The 20035-nt window shown below is 44.7% G+C and overlaps 1 protein-coding gene across 1 annotated transcript in view; it reads left to right on the forward strand.

Annotated features, from left to right (window-relative positions):
* The window catches only part of LOC128687843 (uncharacterized), a 445116-nt gene that overhangs the window by 410115 nt on the left and 14966 nt on the right, over nucleotides 1-20035 (forward strand). Inside the window, exon 2 of the mRNA XM_053775402.2 lies at nucleotides 6419-6801. Within this exon, the coding sequence (XP_053631377.1) occupies nucleotides 6435-6801 (367 nt within the window). The 5' untranslated portion in view covers nucleotides 6419-6434. The remainder of the gene's footprint in view (nucleotides 1-6418; nucleotides 6802-20035) is intronic.

Raw genomic sequence — 20035 nt, forward strand, 5'->3', positions numbered from 1 at the left:
ATAAAATTCAAATTTTGATCAGATTCCACTCTGTTTAGTCTTATTCGATTAATAAAAATGCATTCTTTCATTCTGCAAGAAAAAAAATCAGCGTCGAAAAAACTCCCGGGAAGATTCAACTTACAACATATATCCCTGGTGGATCCTCGTAAGATATTTCTTCCATCAATGCATAAAAAGTTAGGCCTAATGAAAAAAATTGTAAAGGCTATGGATGGTGAAGGTACAGGAGTTTTAAAAGTGAAAACTGGGCCAGAGTATTTGTTGTGCCACAAAATTCTGACCTGTTATCTGATCATCCTTCTAATCAAAACAATTATGCCGGGTTAGTTCGTGTGTGTGTGTGTGTGTGTGTGTGTATCTGTGTGTGTGTACTCACCTACATGTACTCACCTGTATGCGTTTCAAGGGTTGAGGCACAGCTCCTGGCCCCGCCTCTTCGTTAGTCGCTACTAGGTCACTCTCTCCCCGCTCTAAGAGCCTTATCATACCTCTTCTTAAAACTATGTATGGATTTTACCTCCACTATTCACTCTGCAGATTATTCCACTTCCTGACAACTCTAAGGCTAAAGAAATAACATCTAACATCCCTGTGGCTCATCTGAGTTTTCATATTCCAGTTGTGGCCCCTTGTCCCTGTGTCCCATCTCTGAAACATTTTAGCTATGTCCACCTTATCAGTTCCTCTCGGTATTTTGTACGTCGTTATTATGTGCCCTGTATCCCTCCTATCCTCTAGTTTCATCAGGTTGAGTCTCCTTACTCTCTCCTCCTTAGCTCAAGGACTAGCCTTGTTGCAAACTTTTGCACTTTCTCCAATTTCTTGACGTGTTTGACCAGGTGTGGGTTCCAAGCCGGTGCTGCATACTCCAGTATGAGCCTGACGTACACTGTGTACAGAGTCCTGAACGATTCCTTACTGAGGTGTCGGAATGCTATTCTTAGGTTTGCTAGTCGCCCATATTCTGCAGCAGTCATGTCATTGATGTGCGTCTCAGGGGGCGTGTTCGGTATAATGCTCACCCCAAGATCCTTTTCCTTAAGTGAGGTTTGCAGCCTTTGATCTAGCCTGTACTCCGTCTGCAGCCTTCTTTGTCCTTCCCCAAGCTTCAAAACTCCGCACTTGCTTTGGTTCAACTCCTGAAGCCATTTGTCAGACAAAGCTTGCAGCCTGTCCAGATTCCCTTGTAATCTTACTTAATCAACATATGATTGCATTCTCCTCATTAATTTCACATCATCAGCGAACAGGGACACCTCTGAATCTATTCCTTCCATCATATCATTCACATCTACAAAAACAGCACCAGACCTAGAGCTGACCCTTGTGGAACCCCACTCAACACAAGGGCCCACTCTGACACCTCATCACGTACCAACACTCTTTGTTTCCTTCTTGTCAGGTATTCCCTGATCCATTGCAGTGCTTTCATTACTATTCCTACCTGCTCCTCTAATTTTTGAACCATTCTCTTGTGTGGTACCGTGTCGAATGCCTTCTTACAGTCCAAGAATATGCAGTCTACCCCACACCTCTCTCTCCGGTCTTACTTCTGTCACCATCCCGCAAAACTCAGTAGGATTATGACACAGGCTTTCCCCTCCCTGAAACCGTGCTGGGTATCGTGCTCCACCAGTCTTATCCTAATAATCGTCTTCTAACGGCTTCAGGAAGAAATCCAAATATTCTTCCTTGAAGCCTTTTTATACACTTCTCTGAGGCTCTGGGTCCCACAGTTTACACCAGAGGTGGACCCCATCTCTCTCTCTCTCTCTCTCTCTCTCTTTATACATACAGATATATATATATATATATATATATATATATATATATATTATATATATATATATATATATATATTATATATATATATATATATATATTATATATATATATATATATATATATGTCGTGCCGAATATGTAAAACTGGTCAATTAGCAAGAACTCATTTAAAATTAAGTCCTTTCTAAAATTTTCTCCTATACGTTTAAAGATATATTTTTTTCATTAATGTTAATGTAAAAAATTTTAATTTTGCACCAAGAGAATCTTAGAAAACTTACCTAGCCTTATTATAACAAGAACAATTTATTTTAGCCTAACCCAACTAAATATATTTTAGATTTGTTTACAATAATTTAATACTAAATAAACACAGTGAAATATATTTTTTCGTTAGGTTCAGAATGATTTTGGCGAAATTATTGCATACACAAATTTTCACTTGTCCTATATGGCAAGATGAACGTTGCTATTTAAGCCAAGATCGCAAGTTCTGCCTATTCGGCACGACATTATATATATATATATATATATATATATATATATATATATATATATATATATATATATATATATATATATATATATATAATATATAATGTATATAATATAATATACTTCCCTCATCTTGCCTGTTTATCCTCCATCATCCATCTTCATGATCATGATCATGAAGGCTGCTCATCCTCCATCATCCATCTCTCCATCAATCGTGTAATATTGTAATATTCCATCAACTTAGCGACTCGTGTACAGAGTTCCACCAGTGTTGTAGACCTGAGTACAACACTCTGACGTACTTGTCACTCTCAGTGAACGGAGGATCAAGCCTTCACTGCTCCTCTTCTTAAATGACCCAAACGGGTTTACCGATTCACATATAAATAATAATAATAATAATAATAATAAGATTATTATTATTATTATTTCTCCAGTACGTATATGAGCTTAAGGCTCATTTTTCAATATAAAATATTGTTGTGCAAGAAAGGTATAAAATACCGACAATATGAAAGTAAAGACATATGTGCAACATTTGGATATCTTTATTTTAGACGTCTACAATAAAGATATCCAGATGTTGCACATGTGTTTTAACTTTCATAAAATATTGTATTATTATTAGTATTATTATTCCGTATATAAGGACCAGCAGCGGCGGCCATCTTTTTTGTTTACATGACTGACGTCAAATCGTCATTTTATTTTTTAAATATCTTACAAATGTTGCAAACTTTGCATGTGTTGAAGATGCATCGTGGCGATGTAAGGGAAAACTTTAATGTGGCTGATTCATGAATCATTTATGTACATGTATTTTTTAAAAGTCTGTGGAAAACCTGTTGAAATTTATTGAAACATGGCTGGTACACCAGCCGTGGATGACTGAGTTTCTAACCTCTGTGCTGGAATGAAACCTGTATAGTTATCGTAGCTACTGAACCCTTAGTGGAAGGCTTGACGATACCTTCATCGCCTTACTGAGTGAGTTTATTCTGGTATACACAAATACAGTTATATATAGATTATCTATACATAGCAGTATATGTGTAGCTGTCGTAGACTCGTAGTTACTGAACCCTTAGTAGAAGGGTTCAGTAACTACTGGCGTCTGCCAGACTCAGGCCGACACATCTCACCGATTAACGTAAGAAGCCTCTCCTGTATGACGGAATATAACTATACAATACATCTAGCTTGTGTTCTGTTACAAAAAACGCGATATCTAATAATGATAGAGAGCTCCAGTGATTACTGGAAAGGACTGCCCTTCTAGCATCCAGCCTGTTACTGGGTTGTTGTAACAAGTAGTCAGTATCCTTGTCCAATTATCCATTAAAATTTAATAAGATTCAATAGTGCTTCAGGATTACAACTGTTAGGCTATTAACTAAAGAGATTAAAATTTAATAAACTTATTAATAACAATAAAGTTGTCTATGCGTATAAGATCAGAGTAAATTATAGTAATCAATTGAATATAATACAGGATACAAGGTCCTACTCTTCTCTGGTGTACAGTAGTATTGTGCTGAAGACACATATCACATCTTTATGGCTTTTAAGTACCGTCTGGTACATTGTTAGCATTTAATAACATAATACACATATATACAAGTAAGTTTGTGTGTATGTGTGTAAGTGCTCTAAGTAGTTCGCTATGTCTCAAGACTCGACTAGACTTAACCAGTGACTGACTAAAAGTCCTCACATAAACTAACTTCTTGACCAACCTGGCAATCAGAACAGCTTGCTTGAACAATAGAACGACTGATAAGCCGAACAGCAATATAACAAGCAACAACGACACAGAATCAGGAACAAGGAGATAACATAACGACACTAAGTAGGGACCATTTGCAGATCCTCCACAAAAGTCACAAAACTCCCATACTACTGAATCTAAGTTCAGCATTAGAAAAAATCCCCGACTGTGACAGTACACAGATACCAGTACAAATTAGGTCAGAAGCTACAGCTCAGGACCTGAGTTTCTCAGAGTGTCTATGAGACACAACCTCAGTACAACGTCGAAAATCACCAAGTCTGGGCTATGTTCTGTAAACATAGTTACACAAAACCAACAACAAGAAAACGACAGAGACGATCTTCCAACAAGGGCCAGCAAGGGAGAGCTAGAGAGGCACGTCTTGTTAGAAGCAACGTCAAACAGACAAGAGCTCACAGGCCAGGCAGTCTCTCACTCCTGGTGAGGTGTGTTCACCCCACCCTGATCACGTGACTCTCCGTGGACTGCTGCTGCCCAGCAACACAGAAGCAGGCAGTGAAACAAGCGGAGTGAAAATTACAGTAGTTAGACAATGCTGTCAGCTACTTAACACTGGAACTATGAGCACTGAATAATATATAAATGTTACATCCTACCTAATAATATAACTAAGTCAAATAATAATATAAAGCAATATATTTACGATTTAGCTAATATCGCAAATATAAGCAGTATAAAATTATATGAACAGGTCATATACATTATATACATTGTGACCCATTCAGGGGTCGCAATATGTTCCCACCACGTAATTGTGACATAAACAATCCGACATAAATCCCACAGCATATTTTCACTATATGTACTTTCGTACATAAAGATCACACTTATTATTTTATAGTGATGTCTATGGGGATTTCTATAAATTCTTTGGTTTACTATTGTATGTTTGTCTGGTTGTCATTCAGGTGACATTGGCAGGGTGGAACACCGTCAACTGTCCCCCTTAACACATGTGCTGAGCTCCGTCGATTTGTGATGACCTTTGATGACCTTTGATGACCTGCCGTGGCTTGTGTTGAAGCTCACCGCGCCTATACTGACCTTTATGATGTACCCTTGGCGCTTGCTGTTCTCTGCTGTGTTGTGATGACCCGTTCTTGACCTGTGTTAACTTCTCCTGTCGTGATGGGGTCATCTTTTTCACTTCTTATTACGGCTCTTCTTGACTTTGTATCGCTGACTGAGTGTGGGATCATGTCCTCATAACCATTTATAGTTGAGGGAGGACCTTAGTCACCAGGGTGGTCAGAAGGAGAGAGAGAGAGAGAGAGAGAGAGAGAGAGAGTCAGTGGAGGACTGACCCACACGAGCGTGAGGATAAGCGGGATGCTTGGGTAATTAATCGGGTTTAAAACTTACCCACTACACGAGGTTGCACGTAACCTGTTCACCACAAGTCAAGAACACAAAAATAAGATAGAGATTTGCACATTTACTTAATACGACAGGACAAAGGATTTCTCTTAACTTATTTTACAAGAGACATACAAACCAAGGTGTAAACACTCCTCTAGGTCATCTTACTGGTATTTGTGTTGTCCCTCCCTCTAGTTATGGAACTGCTGCATCATAAACTAGAACTGTAAAATAAGTTAGAGAAATCCTTTGTCCTGTCGTATTAAGTAAATGTGCAAATTTCTATCTTATTTTTGTGTAACTGTCCTCATTGATTTCTCCCAGTTTATCGCCATTATTATTCGGTATTTGTAAGAAGTTTACAACTTAACTGGTAAATGCGAATGACAGTCTGACAGACTTAGAGAGCTGAACGCTGTTACAAAAATAAATAGACACTGACTCTGAAAAAAAACAATGTCAGTATATTAAATTATGTTGAAAACTGGCGAGTGACTGTGCTGTTATATAAGGACGGGCGCCGGTACGATGAGCAGTGATTAATGGAATGATGAAGTTAAGAGGGCGATATTCAGTAAACATTAAGTCAAGTGGTAGTCTCGGGAAATTCCAAATATCAGTTTGACATTGTAGATTATGTTTTTATGAGCTAAGTCCGTGTGGGTCAATTACCTCAGTGAGTGGCGGAGAATTATACTAAAACAAGCGCCAAGTCCGTATTGCCATAAAACTCTAATAATAGTTTTTTGCAGGATATATACACTGAGAGGCGTATATCTCGGTGTATAAACTGGTAGTAAATACCTAATATGGAACATTAACGACCCCTCGTGTAGTCGATAGGTTTTAACCCCCATGATGAGAGATGGAGAGGTGTGGGGTTAGGACCACAGCTCACATCTTACCTGCACCGCAGTCAGCGGTGCAGGCTCAAACCTTCGTCTGGATGGCGGTGTTAACGAGATGTGTTGACATGTTTCAGGCGTGATGCAGTAGAGATGAACGGGGCGGTCACCTCTCCGCCCACTGACTTCCCTGTGGAGGTGACTAGTGACGGGGTGCTGGGCTGGATGACCCAGACGGCGCTGCGCGTGGGCGTGGCGGGCGTGGTGGGCGTGGACGTAGTGGGCGTGGAGGAGGACCTGCTCCTGCAGCAGCAGCAACAGCAGGAGGAGGGCAGCGAGCAGCACCCCCACACGCAGTTGGAGCGACGCAACAGCAGCGAACATAACGAAGGTCATGAACAACAGCACTGGAATCGCCTGGGCATGTTGCTACTGGTGTCTACCCTGGCGGCGCTGGGCACCCTGGGTAACATCTTCGCCATCGCTGCCGTCATGACTGAGGACCACCTCAGGAAGAAAGGTGAGGGGGGAGGCTTCTCTTCGGCACTTTTGTTAGTGGATTTGGCTTTGCAAAGGACGTGTCTAGTATGGGCCAGTAGGCCTGCTGCAGTGTTCCACCGTTCTTATGTCCTTACTGGGGTGGAGAGGAGAGGGGGATGCAAGAGCCAACCAGGACAAAAATACACGATACAAATCTCTCGAAACAGCGTTAGCCTTAATTAATAACAACGTTTCACTCAAGGAGACCTTATATCAGGGTATAACGTAGCTCTCACTGAGGCAAAACGTTGTTTATAGAGCGACGCTGTTTCGCGCGCCTTCTTCTACGTGGTAAAAGATAGTTTCCCCCTCAGTCTTTGACAGTAATAATAATAATAATAATAATAATAATAATAATAATAATAATAATAATAATAATAATAATAATAATAATAATAATAATAATAATAATAATAATAATTCATGCTAAGTCTTAAACCCATGTGGATTATTCAGTGCAAGTCGTGGTGTAGGCTTGATCCTCCGTCTGGTGAGCGCGGAACAGACACTTCCTATATATACTCAGCTAGACCTTCTTGTGTCAGTCTCTGAGCTGCCGCCTCAACACTCCGCACTGAAGATTAAAAAGATGGTTGACAAAAGTTTTTTTATTCAGGATGGACAAAGACTCATTACCAGTCCCAGGGAATGTTGACACTAATAACTATCTCTCTCTCCGAATTTAATTCCCCTCCCCCTTCCCATATTTTCCCCTCCCTCCCCTTCCTTCCCCCTCCTACCGAGGGATGAGTTAGGTATAATCTAGTCACAACCTTCACACTTGAAGATAATTGCTACTTGAATAATTAACACAGTTAATTAACATCTGGAGAGCTGTGTCTTGAGAGATTAGGAGGGCAGGGGAGAAGGCAGGGGAGAAGGCAGGGGGACGGGAGAAGGCAGTCGGGGACAGGGGAGAGGGCAGGGGTTAGGTTCCAGGACCTGGGTAGGGTCCCTGGACCTGGATTCAGGTAATGATGGACAGCACCTTGTTGTGGTGGTTAACAGGAGGCACCTGGATGGCTGAGGCAGTTTAGTAGGTGTTGTTAGGTGAGCTTTACTCAGGTGCTGAGGCTAGACACAGGTGGTGCTGGTGGTAGTAGTGATGATGGTGGCGATATTGATAGGTGTGGTAAGGATAGGGGCACTTGTGATGGTAAGGGTGGTGGGGATGATGCTGGCTATGAAGGTGGTACTAGAAGAGAGAGAGAGAGAGAGAGAGAGAGAGAGAGAGAGAGAGAGAGAGAGAGAGAGAGAAACGCTGCAAAGTTGGTAAATCACAACAAAGTTGATTACCTTGAATAAACAAGAGGTTCCTGAACCTCCTGAGGGAGAGTTAAGAGACAGAGAGGGAGAGAGAGAGAGAGAGAGAGAGAGAGAGAGAGAGAGAGAGAGAGAGAGAGAGAGAGAGAGCTAGTGTTAGGAAGCAGAGGGAAATTAGGGAGAGAGGGTAGATGTGGAGAGGAGAGGCAGGGACAGTGTTAGAAACTGGACAAGGAGGATGGTGGGTGTAAGGATGGATGACAAGGAGTAGAAGAGAACTGGAGTTTACCTAGAGGGAACTAGAAAGTAAATCGGTCATCTTACCTCTGCAATTTATGGCGGTCAAAATAATTCACCGGGAGAGAGAGAGAGAAAGAGAGAGAAAGAGAGAGAGAGAGAGAGAGAGAGAGAGAGAGAGAGAGAGAGAGAGAGAGAGAGAGAGAGAGAGAGAGAGAGAGAGAGAGAGAGATGAATTCCATTGTCAATTGACTGAAATCGAATCCTATCTAGTGATCGCTACCAGAGGTCGAATTTTCCCTCAGTGCATGATATATTTTTCATTTTTCAAAATCAGTTGTGATTATGGCAAGAACAAAATTATACCCCAGCTGGAGTTCCACTGGCATCTGTTTAGTGGAGTCAGTGCAGATTGGTTTAAGGGTTTTAAAGCCTATCGACTATACGAGGGTCATTAAGGGGCACGTCAGTTCCTCTCTTTTCTAATAATATGTTATTTTTCCCCTATAATCTACCTTATCCATAATTATTATCGCATTTGCTTTGTCTACTGCACGTAACCTTATCCCCACCAGACTATAATCCTCAAAGTAGTGATTAAAATAAACTCAGTATATATACACTGAGACGCATCTTACGATGTATATATCCTCGGGAACCAAAATCAACGGAATAGATGGGCGTGAAGTACCAAACAAACGTGAAGTTATGACCTTGTGCCTCCACCTCACCAAGAAGACTCTTGGAGGCTTCGAACCTCACAACTGTGGCTGCAATGTCCTTTCGTGATGAGGCTTGGGTTTCCACACGGCTGAAAATAACACTTTCTGGATTCCACCTTGATTCTTTTTGACGAGTGGAACAAGCTCAAGAAAACCCGTAGCAACAGGCCTAAGAGATCCGAGCATTTGGAAGAGGAAGAAGAGGTTTTGAGTGACTCCTTGGATTGGGTCTTTGATATTACTCAACACTTGTTAGTTGAAGATAAAGGCCTAGGAAGACCATCAGTTTCTGCTTACCCAGATAGAAGCATGAAGAGCAGGATCATTGGGATCTGTTGATATGAAGCTTGCCAGGAAGGAGGCCAAAACTGAGGTGCCTGAGCAGCAGTCCATCTAGAGAGTGTTCTTGGCAGACTATAAGAAAAAGCCTGTAGCTACAGCTATCGTACTAGATTCTTTATCCTCAAGCAGAACTGAGAATACTGTAGATGACGCAGGGAAAGCCTGCAAGGATTCGTCAATATCTACGAGTCCATATTCTTCTAGACGAGCCAGTAAGCCGAGTTATTACTCGACAACACTCAGATGCTCTTGATCGAACGAAAGATTGACCAAAAATAAGCGACCTTCATCCTTGCTTCCACCGGCCAGTCATTTGGCCACAACCTCTCTGAGATGACAGGCAATCGTTCATCAACCCGTCGTCAGCTATTGAAGCATCGAGAGATCTCTCAAATTCTGAAGGTAAAGTTTTGTTCCAGTGCCCTGCTTGTCGTCCATTGAGATGGCAAGATGACTGATATCGTCGGGCAGGCAGTAGTGGACAGGCTATCGAATCCTGAAAGTCCCAAAACTCTCATCCGGAACTGGGAGAGCCATGACGGCTGCCAAAGACTTAGTAATAGAAAAGTGTAACTTAAAGAGAGGCTCGCGTGCTTGTCCTTTGATACAGCCACTTCCATCACAGGAACGATCAATAGCTCCAGCATTGTATTAGAGCGAAATCTGGATTTAAAGAGCTTCTTCATTAGGTCTGTCGCCATCACTTCCAGGAGAATTTCCTGGAAGCAGCGTTTTAATCTATCATAAGCGTTTCGAGTGAGCCTGAAATTAAATTGTCCAAGCACTTTCAATAACTGTGGTCCGTCATCGATAAATCGTCTTTCGCGACTGCCATATATGAGGAACCAGCAGTTTCCTGAGCGCATTCAACCCCTGGGCGATTACCCGGACCTATAGCGATCACAATCATCTTCCTGGCTTCGTGGAATTGGATTTAGTGCTCCTGGAGGATTGCACAGCGCTCACTGGGTAGCAACAGGTACCTACTCATTCAGCGTTTAGATGTTCAAAACTCAGTTTAAGTTGTCGGTACAGGAGGAAGCTGGACTGCGAACCATCTACGATTTTCGTTGTAAAACGTTACCTCAGGGCTTAGTTTTGGGTACCTGTTTCCCATCTTGTTCCAGCGCATGAAAAAAAAAAGTTATTGCGCAGAAGGTGAATATCGCAAGAACCACTTTAAAGAAATTTGTAGATAACCTCTGGCGTTTGAATGAGAAGCTGGCTCCCCTTGTTCTCCTCGACGACTCGGTCCCTACTGCAGAGATGATGAAAAGAAAAAAAGGAAACCATCAAGGAATATCACGAGCCCCTCGGGAAATCGGCCGTAGACCTTCAAACCATCAAGGTAAGGTCCAGCCCTATATTTTTAGTGGTCATTCAAATGACTTCTACTGCATCCTTGGCTTGGATGGCAGCTTCTTGGAGAAGAATCCTTCACTTTGACTTTTTTAATCTTCGCGCCTGACGAGTCAAGTAGTCGTCAGCAGACTGAAGGTGGTGAACGACTTGGCGGAGAGTCGTAGTTCTGATACAAGAGTACAAAACTGTAATCACTGTAAATGAAGTACAGTGGAACCTCTGGTCACGAACGCTTCCGAACATGAACAAATTGGTTCACGACCGAGAAATTGGCCAGATTTTTGCATCTGGTCACGCACACATAATCGGGTGCTGAACAAACACAGCCGCGCCAATTTTCACATTCTGCGACATTTTATTCGCACGCGCCAATTTTCTCCACTTCCTGTTGTTTGTTTACACCTAACAAAGACCCCTCGCCTTGTAGTCGGTCTCGGTCAGACATGCGTTCATTCGCCCTGAACTCCTTGTGTTGTATTTCGCGTGTTTTTTTAATTCATTTTGCAATTAACGATGACCTGTAAGCAAGTGAAGAAGATTGAAATAGAAGTGAAGAAGGAAATTACTGAAAAGTATGAGCGTGGTGTGCGTGTTATAACTATTATAATCATGAGGGAGCTCTAAACCCGTAGGATTATATAGCGCATGTGGGGGAGGGGGTGGAAGGTATTCAGGTTCAATTCACGGAACTGGAGCACAGATCCAATTCCCTAAATCAAGAGCCCCTCTCCAGCATCAAGGAACCTCCCGTGAGGGGTGGTGTGCGTGTTACCGATCTTGCTGTGGTTTCAAGAAGCATAAGTCTACGATCTCGACTATTGTGAAGCAGAGAGCGGCTATTAAAGCAGCTAATGTTGCGATGTTGTGAACATTAAAATGGTATAAAATATCTACATCTCACCTCGCGGTATATAAGGCTCCATCCTGTCACTTCAGTTCCATATTGTTTCAGACTATGGAACAATACTCTTCTCCAGACTCAGGGACTGACCACCTCAAAACTTCAAGGGTGATGGACTGATTACATCGTCTTCTCGTCTCTTTTGCTTCTTTCAACTTTTCTGTACTCGACTGAAGAAGCCTACTGTGTAGGCGAAACGTTTCGAAATAAAGATACCTAACTGTTGCATATGTGTCTTACCTAACAACAGTTACGATGTTAACCAAGCAGAGGCCTCAAGTGCTGGAAGAGGTGGAAAAACTGTTGCTAGTGTGGTTGAACGAGAAGCAACTTGCGAGGCGATCATATGCGAGAAAGCCAGGAAGATACACAGTGATTTCTAGCAGAATTACCCTTCTACGAGTGTAGAAAATGATGAATTTAAAGCAAATATAGGCTGGTTTGAAAAGTTTCGTAAGAGAAGTCGCATTCATAGTGGGGTACGGCATGGAAAGGCTGCTAGTTCTGACGCTGCTATGGTATAATTAAGTATTTTTGTGCTTAAAAATCTTAAAAAATATATATTTACATACAGTTCATAGGGGCCTGGAACGGATTAATCGTATTTACATACAATTCAATGGGAAAATTAGTTTCGGGTCACGACCAAATCGGGTCGTGACCAGAGTTTTGGAACGAATTGTGGTCGTGACCAGAGGTTCCACTGTACATAAAAAGTACTTCCTCCAGGTCTTCATTGATCACTGTCCTTATTTTCCCCTGATCCAAAGAAGAGTACAGTGTTCAGACAGTGACTGTCGTTGAACATTTTATCAGTTATGCATATTTAATATTCATATTTTTATATTTACATTAAAAATTAACATTGATGATCATTTAAAAACATACTAACGACCGTTAGCTATCAGACAGATATATTCTCCTCTTATTGTTTCTTTGTATTGTGTAACAATTGGATTGAGTGACCCGAAAAAACGTTGAAAGTAGAAATATAAGAACCATCTTCTACTTTTCTCCTCCTTCTCCACTTCCTTCTCCACCTCTTGAACCTCATCCTCAGCCTTCTCTTGATACTCCTCCACTTTCTTATCTACCTTCTCTTATTCTCACGGTAAAAAATGGTACCTGTGGACATTAGAGTACGAAACACTTCCGTAGTCATCCCTTCAGTAGCATCAAGTTATCCCCTTCACGAGGATGACTTGATACTGCTGAAGAGTTCTTGATCCAAGGAGCACACTGCAGCGTGTATGTTTTCTTCACCACAGCTGTATCTCCAACACACTCTTACCCATCCTACACCGCCTTCCCCTCGTTCCTCAACACTTTTCCTGTCTCCAACAAACTTTTACCCATCCCACACCGCCTCTCCCTCGTTCCTCAACACTTTTCCTGTCTCCGACACACACTTACCCATCCTACACCACCTCTCCCTCGTTCCTCAATACTTTTCCTGTCTCCAACACACTCTTACCCATCCTACACCGCCTCTCCCTCGTTCTTCAACACTTTTCCCGTCTCCAACACACTCTTACCCATCCCGCACCACTTCTTCCTCGTTTTTTTTCAACACTTCCAGTGTGCCCTTCCCACGCGTCTTCCAGCCTTTCCTCACGGCCTCCTTCGTATATTTTTTTCTGCCGTCCCACACCTCTACCCAAGCAGCCAGAGTGTTGATCTTACCTCCAACAACATCCTTAACTGCCTTCAGCGCCTCTGTGCGAGTAATATTTCCAAGGAAACACCGGCTGTTGTGTTCATCGTGACTGAGGAGCACCAGTTCTTGTGGCCATGTTGACCGTGTGTCAAGTTTATTAATGAAGAACAAAGAAGCACAATACCGTGACTGGAACAATACAAAAATAACCTGCACATAGACGTTATGGACCGACGTGACCATTTACAAGTCACACTAACACAAGTGAGAGAGAGAGGGAGCCAGTATTAATATTAGATGTTTTCCTACATTCTATATACAGCAAATTCATGACAAAAGTACGTACGTCAAGGTCATGATAAAAGTACGTACGTCAAGGTCATGACAAAGGTATGTACGTCAAGGTCATGACAGAGGTACGTACCTCAGGGTCATGACAAAGGTACTACGTACGTCAAGATCATGACAAAAGTACTACGTACTTCAAGATCATGACAAAGGTACTACTTACGTCAAAATGATGACAAAGGTATTATGTTCTTCAAGGTTATGACAAAGGTACTACGTACGTCAAGGTCATGACAAAGGAACTATGTACGTAAAGGTCATGACAATGGTATTACATACGTCAAGGTCATGATAAAAGTACTACGTACGTCAAGATCATGACAAAGGTACATTCGTCAAGGTCATTACCAAAGTATAAATATGAAACTTGCGACCACCTTTAATAAGTTATTGGGGAAAGGTTCAGCGGGGCCCTTCCAGTCGATATTTGCTCCTTGACAACACCTGCCGCAACCTGACCAGGCAAGAATGGAAGCGGCAGGAATATTGCAGGTTTCTGGACAATAACTGAAATGTATCGCCCCGAAGCCTTTCATCTTTTTCTTTCATTCCTCGTGCATTATTTTTTTTGTTCCGCTTTTCATTCGTCTTTCCGTATATCACAGAACGGGTGGGGTTCGAACACAAGGCAAGGTAGTCTTAAGGAGACCAGGGCAGTTTTACGACTGGCTTGCCTGCCACGGGGTCCAGTACACCCGGTCTGTGATTCACTTGCAATCGTGGAAATGGTATAAAATACCGACACGATGGAAAAATAAGCACAAGTGCAGTATAATGTGAGCCTTTATTGACCACGTTTCGCCCACACAGTGAGCTTTATCAAGTCACAGACAGATCTACCTAGGAAAGAGTATATGAGTGTGGAGAGTCAGGTGGAGAATGTTGGGTAGGTTGTATCAGAGACGGACCTTCACGGGACGGGTCAGTGTGTTAAGAACATAAGAAAGAAGGAACACTGCAACAGGCCTACTTTCCCATGGGAGGCAGGTCCAAGTCACCTCCCGGCTTAAACCAATAACCTACCTAGTCAGGTCAGGTCAGGTCACATCCGCTTAAGGAAGGGACACGGCATCATCATTACCCTACATAACCCGGGCAGGTTAACACAACCTACCCAACATTCTCCCAGCTGACTCTCCACACTATATATACTCATGTACTCTTGACCCAGGTAGATCTGTTTGTAACTTGATAAAGTTCACTGTGTGGGCGAGACGTGGTCAATAAAGGATCACATAATGCTGTATTTGTGTCTGTTTCCACTTACAATCGTGTTATTAAGATTTCGTGATTCATTTTTCACGCTAGATTTATTTCTTGTTTATAACACCTTCCAGGAGTTTTTCTTACATTTTATTTTTCAAGTTCTCTAAAATAATTTTAAAATAAGTATGTGTTTCAGCGAAGTATACACTGAGAGGTATATAGCTCTTAGTGTATCACTGTGTATACACTGAGAGACTCTTTGATTCCCTTTTTTATAGATATTAAAGTATTTTTGACAGGTGGTGAACAAGTTACGTGAAGCCTTAATGAACCTCGTGCAATCGATAAATTTGAAACCCCATTAACTTGTTCTCTCTAGGCTGGAATACTGCTGTACATTAACATCTCCATACAAAGCAGGTGAAATCGCAGATCTAGAGAGTGTACAGAGATCCTTTACTGCACGTATAAGTTCTGTCAAGCACCTTAACTACTGGGAACGCTTGAAAGCACTTGACTTGTACTCGTTGGAACGCAGGAGGGAGAGATATATCATAATATACACTTGGAAAATCTTGGAAGGAATGGTCCCAAATCTGCACACAGAAATCACTCCCTACGAAAGTAAAAGACTGGGCAGGCGATGCAAAATGCCGCCAATAAAAAGTAGGGGCGCCATTGGTACACTAAGAGAAAACACCATAAGTGTCCGGGGCCCAAAACTGTTCAACAGCCTCCCATCAAGCATTAGGGGAATTGCCAATAAACCCCTGGCTGCCTTCAAGAGAGAGCTGGACAGATACCTAAAGTCAGTGCCGGATCAGCCGGGCTGTGGCTCGTACGTCGGACTGCGTGCGGCCAGCAGTAACAGCCTAGTTGATCAGGCCCTGATCCATCGGGAGGCCTGGTCGTGGACCGGGCCGCGGGGGCGTTGATCCCCGGAATAACCTCCAGGTAACCTCCAGGTAACTATAACCATGTTATGGTTTGAATTATTTGTAATGCTTAAAAATTTGTACTTCAAACGTAACCAAGAAAGTGGATAATGTTGTGATAGACCAGCGATGTTAATGTAAAAAAAAAAAAAAAAAAAAAAAAACACGGTGGTACTGAGTAGAGCTTTCCATAGTGTATTCAGAAAATGTTGAATGCATGCCAGAAACAGCCGAGCTCCCTGCCTTTATTGGTGCCCGGCCAAGAGGTCAGCTTTTATTGAAGAATCCTCTCGAATTCCTGCCAAGAGCCAGGCACGATCCTCTTGCTGCACTGTCATCGAGGTAGAATTAGTTAAACCACAGACGCTCGTTCTCATGACCGTAAGGGAAAAATAAAAGAACACTGTTTATGCTAGGCAGGAGCAACTCTCCCACGTCCATCCATGCAGGAGCAACTCTCCCACGTCCATCCATGCAGGAGCAACTCTCACACGTCCATCCATGCAGGAGCAACTCTCACACGTCCATCCATGCAGGAGCAACTCTCACACGTCCATCCATGCAGGAGCAACTCTCACACGTCCATCCATGCAGGAGCAACTCTCACACGTCCATCCATGCAGGAGCAACTCTCCCACGTCCATCCATGCAGGAGCAACTCTCCCACGTCCATCCATGCAGGAGCAACTCTCACACGTCCATCCATGCAGGAGCAACTCTCACACGTCCATCCATGCAGAAGCAACTCTCACACGTCCATCCATGCAGGAGCAACTCTCACACGTCCATCCATGCAGGAGCAACTCTCACACGTCCATCCATGCAGGAGCAACTCTCACACGTCCATCCATGCAGGAGCAACTCTCCCACGTCCATCCATGCAGGAGCAACACTCACACGTCCATCCATGCAGGAGCAACTCTCACACGTCCATCCATGCAGGAGCAACTCTCCCACGTCCATCCATGCAGGAGCAACACTCACACGTCCATCCATGCAGGAGCAACTCTCACACGTCCATCCATGCAGGAGCAACTCTCACACGTCCATCCATGCAGGAGCAACTCTCACACGTCCATCCATGCAGGAGCAACTCTCACACGTCCATCCATGCAGGAGCAACTCTCACACGTCCATCCATGCAGGAGCAACTCTCACACGTCCATCCATGCAGGAGCAACTCTCACACGTCCATCCATGCAGGAGCAACTCTCACACGTCCATCCATGCAGAAGCAACTCTCACACGTCCATCCATGCAGGAGCAACTCTCCCACGTCCATCCATGCAGGAGCAACTCTCCCACGTCCATCCATGCAGGAGCAACTCTCCCACGTCCATCCATGCAGGAGCAACTCTCACACGTCCATCCATGCAGGAGCAACTCTCCTATGTCCATCCATGCAGGAGCAACTCTCACACGTCCATCCATGCAGGAGCAACTCTCACACGTCCATCCATGCAGAAGCAACTCTCACACGTCCATCCATGCAGGAGCAACTCTCACACGTCCATCCATGCAGGAGCAACTCTCACACGTCCATCCATGCAGGAGCAACTCTCACACGTCCATCCATGCAGGAGCAACTCTCCCACGTCCATCCATGCAGGAGCAACACTCACACGTCCATCCATGCAGGAGCAACTCTCACACGTCCATCCATGCAGGAGCAACTCTCACACGTCCATCCATGCAGGAGCAACTCTCACACGTCCATCCATGCAGGAGCAACTCTCACACGTCCATCCATGCAGGAGCAACTCTCACACGTCCATCCATGCAGGAGCAACTCTCACACGTCCATCCATGCAGGAGCAACTCTCACACGTCCATCCATGCAGGAGCAACTCTCACACGTCCATCCATGCAGAAGCAACTCTCACACGTCCATCCATGCAGGAGCAACACTCACACGTCCATCCATGCAGGAGCAACTCTCACACGTCCATCCATGCAGGAGCAACTCTCACACGTCCATCCATGCAGGAGCAACTCTCACACGTCCATCCATGCAGGAGCAACTCTCACACGTCCATCCATGCAGGAGCAACTCTCCCACGTCCATCCATGCAGGAGCAACTCTCCCACGTCCATCCATGCAGGAGCAACTCTCCCACGTCCATCCATGCAGGAGCAACTCTCCCACGTCCATCCATGCAGGAGCAACTCTCCCACGTCCATCCATGCAGGAGCAACTCTCACACGTCCATCCATGCAGGAGCAACTCTCCTATGTCCATCCATGCAGGAGCAACTCTCACACGTCCATCCATGCAGGAGCAACTCTCACACGTCCATCCATGCAGGAGCAACTCTCACACGTCCATTCATGCAGGAGCAACTCTCACACGTCCATCCATGCAGGAGCAGCTCTCACACGTCCATCCATGCAGGAGCAGCTCTCACACGTCCATACATGCAGGAGCAACTCTCACACATCCATTCATGCAGGAGCAACTCTCACACGTCCATCCATGCAGGAGCAACTCTCCTATGTCCATCCATGCAGGAGCAACTCTCACACGTCCATCCATGCAGGAGCAACTCTCACACGTCCATCCATGCAGGAGCAACTCTCACACGTCCATTCATGCAGGAGCAACTCTCACACGTCCATCCATGCAGGAGCAGCTCTCACACGTCCATCCATGCAGGAGCAGCTCTCACACGTCCATACATGCAGGAGCAACTCTCACACGTCCATTCATGCAGGAGCAACTCTCACACGTCCATCCATGCAGGAGCAGCTCTCACACGTCCATCCATGCAGGAGCAACTCTCACACGTCCATACATGCAGGAGCAACTCTCACACGTCCATCCATGCAGGAGCAACTCTCCCACGTCCACCCATGCAGGAGCACCTCTCCCACGTCCATCCATGCAGGAGCAACTCTCACACGTCCATCCATGCAGGAGCAACTCTCCTATGTCCATCCATGCAGGAGCAACTCTCACACGTCAATCCATGCAGGAGCAACTCTCACACGTCCATCCATGCAGGAGCAACTCTCACACGTCCATACATGCAGGAGCAACTCTCACACGTCCATACATGCAGGAGCAACTCTCACACGTCCATCCATGCAGGAGCAACTCTCCCACGTCCACCCATGCAGGAGCAACTCTCCCACGTCCATCCATGCAGGAGCAACTCTCACACGTCCATCCATGCAGGAGCAACTCTCCTATGTCCATCCATGCAGGAGCAACTCTCACACGTCCATCCATGCAGGAGCAACTCTCACACGTCCATCCATGCAGGAGCAACTCTCACACGTCCATCCATGCAGGAGCAACTCTCACACGTCCATCAATGCAGGAGCAACTCTCCCACGTCCATCCATGCAGGAGCAACTCTCCCACGTCCATCCATGCAGGGGCAACTCTCACACGTCCATCCATGCAGGAGCAACTCTCACACGTCCATCCATGCAGGAGCAACTCGCACACGTCCATTCATGCAGGAGCAACTCTCACACGTCCATCCATGCAGGAGCAACTCACACGTCCATCCATGCAGGAGCAACTCTCACACGTCCATCCATGCAGGAGCAACTCTCACACGTCCATCCATGCAGGAGCAACTCTCAAACGTCCATCCATGCAGGAGCAACTCTCACACGTCCATCCATGCAGGAGCAACTCTCACACGTCCATTCATGCAGGAGCAACTCTCACACGTCCATCCATGCAGGAGCAGCTCTCACACGTCCATACATGCAGGAGCAACTCTCACACGTCCATACATGCAGAAGCAACTCTCCCACGTCCATCCATGCAGGAGCAACTCTCACACGTCCATACATGCAGGAGCAACTCTCACACGTCCATCCATGCAGGAGCAACTCTCCCACGTCCATCCATGCAGGAGCAACTCTCCCACGTCCATCCATGCAGGAGCAACTCTCACACGTCCATCCATGCAGGAGCAACTCTCACACGTCCATACATGCAAGAGCAACTCTCACACGTCCATACATGCAGGAGCAACTCTCCCACGTCCATCCATGCAGGAGCAACTCTCACACGTCCGTACATGCAGGAGCAACTCTCACACGTCCATCCATACAGGAGCAACTCACACGTCCATACATGCAGGAGCAACTCTCCCACGTCCATCCATGCAGGAGCAACTCTCACACGTCCATACATGCAGGAGCAACTCTCACATGTCCATCCATGCAGGAGCAACTCACACGTCCAAACATGCAGGAGCAACTCTCCCACGTCCATCCATGCA

Source organism: Cherax quadricarinatus, chromosome 10, assembly GCF_038502225.1.
Source record: "Cherax quadricarinatus isolate ZL_2023a chromosome 10, ASM3850222v1, whole genome shotgun sequence".
In the NCBI taxonomy this organism is placed as follows: Eukaryota; Metazoa; Arthropoda; class Malacostraca; order Decapoda; family Parastacidae; genus Cherax; species Cherax quadricarinatus.